Raw genomic sequence first — 10,759 nt, forward strand, 5'->3', positions numbered from 1 at the left:
TTCATGACAGCCGACAAATAGAGTTTACTGAGCTCTGGATGATTTTGGCCTTGTACTCTGCAAAAACTGCCTTAACATAGCAATTGATCACGTAAAAAATACATATGGCCATTATATGAGACTTAAAGAATGTCTCAAATAGGGTTTTCTGCTGTAGTGTTTTACAAGGTGGGGTCCAAGGGCCATGTGCATCAGAATCACATAGTCTACTTGTTAAATACAGATTCCTGGCCCCCATCCTGGACTCACTTAACTACATCTCCTGGTGGAAGGGCCCTGGGATCTGCACTTTCAACATGCTTCTAGAATGATTCTGATGTTTACTGAAGGTTGAGAACTGCAACCCTGTGGGATTAACAATGACTAGAGAATCTGAGTGAGTCACAATGATGTATGTAGTGGTATGGTGCTTCCCGTGCAAAACATCCATCACTGGCACTACCACGGGGGAACTCTGGAGTCTCAATTCCATCTCAGTCTTGGCAGGGGGTCAGTTGCGCTGAGGAGGTCCTTGGGGAAGGGACAGCCTGTACCAGGGCATAGAGATGTGGAACAGTCTGATGTGCTTGTGAGCTGCACACTGCATCAAGTGACTTGAACATAGTCATGGAATGGGTTCTGGGGAGGGCACTGGGCACCTGTAACTTTGGCCAGGTATGTGTGTGCACATGGTGGGTGGTAGGAAGAAGCTGGGGTGCTGATGACCCAGGCTTTGCATACTGGGCAGTCTTCAACTTTGCCAGGTATCACCTAAAAAACAAGACTAGCAGGGCAGGGAGGGGCTGAGACCAGGAGGGTGCACTGAATGTGGATCCCCGAGGCTTTAGCTCTATCTTGAAGGGAATGGGGTGCCGTGGAAGGACACAAGCAATCCTGTGCAGAGTGGCATTTATTGCTGTCTCCATTCAGATAAAATGTGACAAGGGGCATTCTGCCCATGCTCCCTGAACATTTCCATCACTAAACTCTGCAAACAGCACTCCAACTTCTTTATCATCAGAACAGCCTCATCCTGAGGCTGGAGGGAATTAGTAGAACAAGTTCTGGCATTAGATGACCTGAGTTTGTAACTGGGCCCTGTTACTAATTAGCTGTGTGACTATGGGCAAGTTGCTTTCCATCTCCGGGTCTTAGATTCCTCATCTATGGAATGGATTGATAGTATCTACCTCTAGGAATAAACTAGCTAATAGACGAAAGTGCTGAGCACAGTACCCAGCATGCAACAAGTGCTTCTAACAGGGTAGCATCATTGGATGCCAGTGTCTCACCATGAGCCTTAGGTAACAGCCCCTCCAGATACCAGCCTTGGGTTGGAAGCAGCTGAGAGCATTTCTACCCAGCCCTGCTCCTCCCTGGATTCTACCCTGGGCATGATCCCTGAGTATTGTTTGTCTGTTTGCCTTGTAGGCGTCATCCCTCAAGTGTATCACTTAGTTCAAGAGTCCTGGAATCTTTTCACATCCACCATGAACACCTCTCACCTCCTGGCCTTGCTGCTCCCAAAATCTCCACAAGGTGAAAACAGAAGCAAACCCCTGGGCATCTCGTACAACTTCTCTGACCATTGCCAGGATTCCGTGGACATGATGGTCTTCATCATCACTTCCTACAGCATTGAGACTGTCGTGGGGGTCCTGGGTAACCTCTGCCTGATGTGTGTGACTGTGAGGCAGAAGGAAAAAGCCAACGTGACCAACCTGCTTATCGCCAACCTGGCCTTCTCTGACTTCCTCATGTGCCTCCTCTGCCAGCCGCTGACCGTCGTCTACACCATCATGGACTACTGGATCTTTGGAGAGACCCTCTGCAAGATGTCGGCTTTCATCCAGTGCATGTCGGTGACGGTCTCCATCCTCTCGCTTGTCCTCGTGGCCCTGGAGAGGCATCAGCTCATCATCAACCCAACAGGCTGGAAGCCCAGCATCTCACAGGCCTACCTGGGGATTGTGCTCATCTGGGTCATTGCCTGTGTCCTCTCCCTGCCCTTCCTGGCCAACAGCATCCTGGAGAATGTCTTCCACAAGAACCACTCCAAGGCACTGGAGTTCCTGGCGGATAAGGTGGTCTGTACCGAGTCCTGGCCACTGGCTCACCACCGCACCATCTACACCACCTTCCTGCTCCTCTTCCAGTACTGCCTCCCACTGGGTTTCATCCTGGTCTGTTATGCACGCATCTACCGGCGCCTGCAGAGGCAGGGGCGCGTGTTTCACAAGGGCACCTACAGCTTGCGAGCTGGGCACATGAAGCAGGTCAATGTGGTGCTGGTGGTGATGGTGGTGGCCTTCGCCGTGCTCTGGCTGCCTCTGCATGTGTTCAACAGCCTGGAAGACTGGCACCATGAGGCCATCCCCATCTGCCATGGGAACCTCATCTTCTTGGTGTGCCACTTGCTTGCCATGGCCTCCACCTGCATCAACCCATTCATCTATGGCTTTCTCAATACCAACTTCAAGAAGGAGATCAAGGCCCTGGTGCTGACTTGCCAGCAGAGGGCCCCCCTGGAGGAGTCGGAGCATCTGCCCCTGTCCACAGTACATACGGAAGTCTCCAAAGAGTCCCTGAGGCTAAGTGGCAGGTCCAATCCCATTTAACCAGGTCTAGGGCTTCTCCCTGCCATGTCCCTTGCCAAGCTCTTTCACTTAGCTAAGTGGGCACACTGCAAGCTGAGGTGGCACCCCAGCATTCCTGGCTCTCAGGGGTCCAGATAGGCTGGCAAGAGCTGTTTTTGCATCCATTTGCATCGGAAAGCCTGGCATTTTGATACTTCAGCTGTTTGTTCCTGGGAGAATTCTGAGCGCAGACTCCGGAGGTCACAGTAAGCCTTGGAGCTTGAGCTGAAAGATGCCAGAGCCGGAGATGTCTGCTGGCAGCAGGCAGGGTTCATTCTGGTGACACAGCAACAGATGCCTGGCCTGGGAACCCAGGGATTTCACCTCCACCAGTGAGACCACGGGGCCACTGTGGGGTGAGGGAAGGAGCGCTTGGAGTCAGAGCTCTAGACCTTGGTCAACTCCTCACCTCTGTGAGATATGGTGTGTGGAGGCGCTTCAGAAGTAAAGAATTCTGTGGATGCAAAGCAGTGGGATTACTGTTAGATCATTAGTGTATCCAGCTGAAGAGAATAGATGCAGTCGTCTTGGCTTACAGCCCTCTGCAGCAGGAATTCCGGGACTCACTTCCTACTCCATGCCTTTTCTCTATCACTGTGTCTTCCACCTTACATGGAAATCAGCCTGCAAGTTCCTCTCCTCGATGAGGTGGCGAGCGCCTTGCAGGTGAAATCCATATCATCATGGGGCTTGTGTCTTACGTGCCATGGACAGGCCCTGGCACAAGGAGAGAGCTCCAGGGAAGTTTTCCATGGTGGATTGATGGTAAAGGTGCCACTCACTGCTGAATGTTTGGTGCTGGACAGGAGTCCAGCATGGGAAGGGGGCCAGGGCTCAGGCTGCTGCAGCCATAGTCTCCTGCCTGCCCTTCCTTGCCTCCCAGGACCTCGTTTGATACAGCAGCTGGACCGAGACTCTGTGGCTCTCCCCACTGTTGACCCACTACAGAGGCCTCCAGAACTCAAGGCCATGGCTGCAGCCTCCTTCACTCTGTGCTCTGACCACTGAGCTGACTTGCCCCAGATAATGTGCCACGTATCTTTCAAAGCTTCCTCGGGGTATTGGGCATCCCAGTGGCCTTAAGTAGGATCAGGGGCAGGGAGTCCTGGGAGTCTAACTTCATGGGGCACTGGCTGAAAAAAGCAGGGGTCCCCTTCCTCCAGCCAGCCGGGGAAAAAGGAGAAAGGGCTCCAATGAGTGTGACTATCTTACCTTGGGGGTTATGGCCTAGTCCTCTGGATGCTGAACCAGGCCCAAGGCTTCATCTACGTGTGGACCAGACAGCCTGTCTTTGCAGGGAAAGAAATGTCAAGACTGCTCCTGGGCTGCATTGGACGGGATGTCTCCACATGGCTCTGTTGGCTCAGACCGACCCTCCAGCAGAGTGGACAGTGGCTGGCCTACTATAGCCTCCCAGGGCAGGGTATTCATGTGCCGGAGCCCTGGAAGAGCCCATCATAAGCCGGCATAGGTTCTGCACAGGGGGTCTGGCACAGGGCTCTCACCCCTGACCAAGAACCGGTGGAACTGACGCCCAAGACAAGTGCTCTTTGAGCCAGCAGCTCCCTTCCTGGAGCTGTTTATCTTACCACTTATTTTGGTCACATCTCCCATTCAGTTCCTTTGTTCATTTTGTGTTGGATTTTGGGCAGATTTCTTGAGCCACTCTTGGACACAGCTTGTGCTTGTCCTGTGGTGCCATCTGCTGCTGGCTGCTCCAGGTGACCACTTGCCAGCAAAGCCCAGGTTCCGGGACCCATCTATTTTGTGAAAAGCCCACATGCACAAAGCAACCCCCAAATGCCAAAGGAGCCAAGAGATCAAAGAAGGAGGCAGACAAATCCCGTTTGTTGGTATTGAGTGATTTATTGAGGGAACTTTTAGGCAGAAGGGTGGTCTTCGGTGGCCACAAGACAGGCAGATCTCTACACTGTTACTCTCGGACCCAAGGCTTATATACCATAGGAAAAGGATATACATGCTCCAGCAAGACAATGAAAGGTAGTGTGCCAGAGCAAGCAAGAATGCCATGTGCATCATAGCCCAGAATTTGCATGATAACATCAAGCTTGCTTTGATCTAAAAGCAGGAGTACATATTCTTACACTCGGGACAGTAAATAAAGTAGGAGTCAGGAGGCATTCATGGGACTGGGGCTAATCAGAAGTCAACATGGGCAAATTAGCATCCAAGATGGAGCCACTTTTGTCTTCACATCACCCCAGAAAGATGTCATTGTCCAAGCTTCCCAAGGAATTGGGGGCCTCAGCCCCCTCTGGATCCCACGCAAGTGCCTGGAGTTGCTTCCATTATTAGTCTCAATGGTGCCAAGATGCTGGGGACTAAGATGATTTCGGGTGCAGACATGCTTGAGGACGGAGGGCCAAGCCAGGCCTCTGGGGAAGGTGTTTGGTGCTAAGAATTGGGGTAGTGGGTAGAAGCCTCATTGAATGTGTTCTGTGCCCCAGCATCACCTGGAGCTTGTAGATATGCAGAGTCCTTGTTGCCAGCCCAGCTCGATTGAATCCAAATCCATGTTTTATCAGGATCCCAGGTTAATTGTGTGCACATTAAAGTTTGAGAAGCTCTGCTCTAAGAAACAGGTTGCCCTGGAGCCTAGAGTTACTGGGTAAGCAACTGTAGACACCCATCTTAGTTCTGGGAACGTCTCTAAAATTGTTATTGCTGAAAAGGTGCATTCAGTTTTGGTTGTCTGTCTCATCTCTGGCTGCATGTGGTCATATTTTTTGTGAGACTTTTTCATTCTTTTGATAAATATTTGCCATGTGCATAGTTTGCATAGATATGTTCTTAGTGAACATGGCTTTTGTATTCTGCTCTATTTCACTTAAAACTGTATCATCAACAGTTTTTCGTCTTCCTGGATATCTTTTTTTCTTTTTCTTTTTTTTTTTTGAGACAGAGTTTCACTCATGCTGCCCAGGCTGGAGTGCAATGGCGCGATCTTGGCTCACTGCAACTTCTGCCTCCGGGATTCAAGCAATTCTCCTGCCTCAGCCTCCTGTATAACTGGGATTACAGGTGCCTGCCACCACACCACCCAGCTATTTTTTTTTTTTTTTTGTATTTTTAGTAGAGACGGGGTTTCACTATATTGGCCAGGCTGGTCTCAAACTCCTGACCTCAGGTGATCTGCTCTGCTCTGCCTTTCAAAGTGCTGGGATTACAGGCACGAGCCACCGTGCCCGGCCTAGATATCATTTTTGATGGTTGCTTACAAATGTAGAAACTGCCCCAGTGAAAGCCAGCACCCCTCAGTATCTCTAGCTCCTGGGGGCAGTGCGGGGATGGGGGGCATCTCTAGCCAGCAAGTGGACCCTCTGCCACCCATTGTGGGAGGAACCCATCTTACAGAGGAGGATCATGGCTGGAATTGGAGACTCATACCACAAAGACTGACTGGGAACCCTTGGAGGATGCAAAACTTTATCATGTCCTGGCTGTGAGTGCTAAAGCCCTGCCTAATGCTAGCCTTTCTTTTTTAAAGTATTGATGTGGCCTTTTTTTTTCATTATAAAAGTAATCATATTCATTCTGAAAGATATACAATATATACAAAAATAAAATTAAAAAAAGGAAATTATCAGGAGTTCCACCACTCAAACATAATCACTGTTCACATTTTGGGGAGTCATTTTAAAAGTTTTCATATGCATAGTCATATACATATGTCTGTTTTTTAAAAGAATGGTTGAGATCGTAGTGTGTCCATATGGGAACTTATATATCACATTTAAGGATTGTTTTATATCTTTTTTGTTTAACCTGATATAAATTTTTATTCACTTGTTTATTCATTAAACAAATATGTCAGACACTATGTTAGCTGCGGGGATACAGTGGTTGTAATCAGACATTGTCTTTGTTCTATGGAATTTAAAGTCCTTTGATAGATATATCCTATGTCCTTAATATCATCTGTTGTGGCATTCTGAGCTGTCTCCAGACCTATTGCGTAGAGTTTTATGATGAACGTCTATGCAAAGAACCTTTTCTATATTTGGAATTATTTCCTTAGGAGAGATTTCCAGAAGTGGAATTAACAAAGGGCATGGACATTTTTCAAGGCTCTTGACGTGTGCTGCAAAATTAATTTCCAAAAAAGGTCTGGAACAATTTCAGGGCACTCCCTGAAGAGTGCCCATTTCGCTGTACCCTGGCCATTGTTGGTGGTTTACCATTAACCAAAAGACTTTGACCTGAATCGCCAAGACTAGAGGGTGTCCCAGCTCCTGCCTCCAGGTCCAGCAAACACTGTGGGCACTGACCATTCAAGGCTAGCCTGACCCTGTCACTCTGTGAAACCTTTGGGGGTTCTACAAAGCCTTTAGGATTTCAGGACCACATAACTTATCCAAACAGGGATACTTGAGCATGAAAGAGGCCGCCATGAATAATCACCCTGGGACAACAGGCAAAACTACTCTGGGAAATGGGAACATGAGATCATCCTACTATAGATAAATCTGATCCCTTAAACATAGCTTGAATTTAACCCTCTCCACCATCTGGCCCCAACTTACCTTTTCAGTCTCTTTGCATCCTGACATATCACACGATCCAGTCACAGTCGGCCTGCAATTACCAACCACGCCTTTGGTGTCACTGTCTCTGTACATCTGCTCCCGCCATTCCCTCCTCCTGTCTCCAGCCACCCCACCCCCCGCCAGTCTACAATGCCCCCCTTTGCCCATCTGTGTAGGTCCAAATCCCATCCTTGCTGGTTTTTCTTTTTTTTTCCTTTTTTGTAGAGATGAGGTCTCTCTCTGTTGCCCAGGCTGGTCTTGAACTCCTGGCCTCAAGTGATCCTCCTGTCTCGGCCTCCCAAAGTGCTGGGATTGGCATGGGATACTGTGCCTGGCCCCCTGTCTAATCCTGAAGCTTCTACTTCCTCTCCTCTTATGTGCTCACCAGCCCATTCATATAGCTCTTGCCATGTTGCCAAATCCTGTGGCCAGTTCTCAGTCTTGTCTGATATGGTCGTCAGCTGTATTGGGCAGTTGGTCACTCCCTTCTCCTTGAGACTTTTGCATGTGGCTTTTTCAGGGCATAATGGTCGTGGTTCTCCCTGCCTCATTGGGCTCTTCTTCCCCATCTCCTTTCCTGGACTCTTGTTGCCCTGATTTTGGGACACTGGAGCATCCCCAAGGAGCCCTGGAGGTCCTCTCATTCCCCTGGTGAGCTCACCCAGTTTTCTGGTGCTAAATGCCACAAATACTCTAATGTTCCCCAGTGTATCTCCAGTCTGAACTTCTCCCTGACCTCCAGATTTGGGTGTCCAGGCATGCTTTGTGTTTCCTAGACATCAGTCAGCATCTCAAGCTTGGCACAATCAAAAGCAAACTCCAGATTTGTCCCTGCTACCTCCTTCCTCAGTGTCCTCCTTTTCAGGAAAGGGCAAGTCCTGCTTTTCATTTGCTTGGGCCACAGTCTTTGGGATCACCTCCTATTCACACTCCTCATCCAATCTATCAGCGAGTTCTGTAAGCTCTGCCTTCAAAACGTTCTCGGAATGATCACTTCTCACTGCCTCCAGGCTCTGCTTTCGGGTTCAAGCCACCATCCTCCCTACTGAGATCAGGGCAGAGGCCTCCTTTCTGGCCTCATTCAGCCAGAGTGATCCACTGAAACTAGTCAGATGCCTCTACAACTTTGTTCAACTCTCCAGTGGCTTTCCATCATACTCAGGGCAAATTTCACAGTCACAGTCTGCACCTGTGTCTGCAGACCATCCGCCCCTCTCTGGCCTCACTTCCTACTACCCTTCCCCTCACCCACTCCTCTTCAGCAGTGCTTGCTTCTCTGTTATCTTTTGAACAGGCTAAGACCACTCCCACCTTAGGCCTTTCTACTTCCTACTCTTGCTGCTTGGAGTGCCGCCCCTTGATATCAACTTTCTCCCTTGCTCCCTTTACCTTAAGTGAACCTTTATTAGAAGATTAATTTCCTGGCTGGGCATGGTGGTTTGTGCCTGTAATCCCAGCACTTTGGGAGGCCAAAGCAGGCAGATCACTTGAGCCCAGGAATTTGAGACCAGTCCAGACAACATAGTGAAACCCCATCTCTACAAAAATTACAAAAATCAGCTGGGCATGGAGGCACAAGCCTGTATTCTGAGCTACTTGGGAGGCTGAGGTGGGAGAATTGACTGAGCACAGAAGGTCAAGGCTGCAGTGAGCCCTGATCACACCATTGCACACCAGCCTGGGCAACAGAATGAAAGCCTGTCTCAAAAAAGAGAAGACTAATTTTTTAACCATCCTGTAAAAATATAACCATCCTCCCTCTCTCTTCCCTTTTCTGCCCAGTTTCTGCCACAGGACTTAGCACATTGGCTGGTTCCTTGCTGAGCGTCTCCACTCCCTCATTAGAACATGAACCCCATGGATGCAGGCACTGTAGATGTTTTATTTACTGTCCGGCTCTCGGCAAGAACAGGCTGTTCATGAGAGGTGCAGAAGAAATATCCATAGTACAAGTGAATCTCCAACTATTATAGTTCATCAGTGGAGAGCTGCACTTCAGCCTCTTATTTGTGGAGAGCGGGCATCTGGTTTTGTAGCTGTTTGGTCCCAAGTTTGACAGCCGTTTGCCCAAGATTGCTGACTGAAAGGGAGCTGAAGCAGCTCTCTTTGCAACCTGGTTTCCTGGTTTGTAATAATAAACACTGGCTGCCGTGTATTTAGTGCCCCAACCACTGTGCCAGATGCTTTACATTGCCTTCCCTCAATCCTGAGATCAGATAGATGAAGAAACTGAAGCTTATAGAGGTGAAATAAGTTTTTCCACATTTTCAGTAAGAGCCAAAGTTGAAACCCAATCAGTTATCTTCCAAAGTCTATGACTTAGGCTGTTGTAGCAGGAAAGACGGTTGGCCAGATGACCTCTAAGTGGCCTTGAAGCTCATAGCTAGAGAGTGTGAGCTTTATGGGCAATGGAGAAGCACTGAAAGCTTTTAAGCAGGGGGATGGCACGGTCAGGTTACATGGAGGGAGAGTAGTGTGGCTGGATTGGCCTGCATTCCCCAGAAAGCAGAAGCTGGGGCAGAGGTCTATGAGCTTTTCCTTTATTAGGGAGAAAGACCCCAGGGAACAGAATGAAGAATACAGGGAAGGAGACAGGGAAGGAGGGAGAGTCAATCTGAAGATGCGCTACTGAGCTGGCAGCTGATTACTCGATATCTCTTAAAACCATCTCAGGACAGTTTGTCTGGACGAAAAAAGAGGTAAGAACTCATCCATTGGCTCCCATATTCCCTTGGCAAAGGTTCATACATGGAGCATTACCTCCCCACACCCTGGGGACACACAAGAACGTTGAACATACCTGTACATAAACAGAGCAGCTCCTGTGGAGGTGAGAAGGGTGTTTGGGGTGTGAGGTGAGGCACCATCAGGTCGCACCTGTGTGAAGCTGGTGAGCTCTCTCAGAGCTAGTGCCTCAGTGGGTGCTGGACCAAGAGGCCAGTGAGGACAAGAGGATCATAAGCAGAGCAGAAACAGCATCCAATTCAGGGTCAAAGGAGGTGCTATGGGCTGAACTGTGTCCCTCCAAACTCATATATTGAATTCCTGACCCACAGTACCTCATCATGTGACCTTCCTTGGAAGCAGTGTCATTGCAGGTATAATTAGTTAAGATGAGGTCATACTGGAGTATAGTGGGTCCCTAATCCAATCCCTTGGCAAAGATTCATGCATGGAGCATTGTCCATATAAGACTGGTGTCCTTATAAGAAGGGGAAATTTGGACACAGAAACACACACAGGGAGGATGTGTTCTGACCATGAAGACAGAGTTCAGGGTAGTCCTTCTACAAGCCAAGGCATGCTGAAGATGGAAGTAAACCACTAGAAGCTGAGGGAGAGGCACCCAACAGGCTCCTGCACAGCCTTCTGAAGGAACCAACCCTGCTGACACCTTGACCTTGAACTTGCAGCCTCCAGAACTGTGAGACCATAAGTTTCTGTCGTTTTAGCCACTCTGTCTGTGACGCTTTGTTGTGGCAACCCCAGGAAACTAACAGAGGAGGTGAGATTGGGGGCAGGGAGGCCCGTCTGTGGGGGGCATCATGTCAGTCAGGCACTCAGTAGCTAGGGGAAAATCCCAAACTCAAGTGGATG

At 49.1% G+C, this 10,759-nt stretch overlaps 1 protein-coding gene across 1 annotated transcript; it reads left to right on the top strand.

Annotated features, from left to right (window-relative positions):
• Positions 1-1,434: 1,434 nt before the first annotated feature.
• LOC129480221 (neuropeptide Y receptor type 4-2-like) lies at positions 1,435-2,597 on the top strand. Its single transcript, XM_055273947.2, has one exon. It carries the CDS (start codon positions 1,470-1,472, stop codon positions 2,595-2,597), a length of 1,128 nt encoding a protein of 375 aa, XP_055129922.1. The 5' UTR covers positions 1,435-1,469.
• Positions 2,598-10,759: the final 8,162 nt, after the last annotated feature.

The sequence above is a fragment of the Symphalangus syndactylus genome, chromosome 4 (genome assembly GCF_028878055.3).
Source record: "Symphalangus syndactylus isolate Jambi chromosome 4, NHGRI_mSymSyn1-v2.1_pri, whole genome shotgun sequence".
NCBI classification, from domain to species: Eukaryota; Metazoa; Chordata; class Mammalia; order Primates; family Hylobatidae; genus Symphalangus; species Symphalangus syndactylus.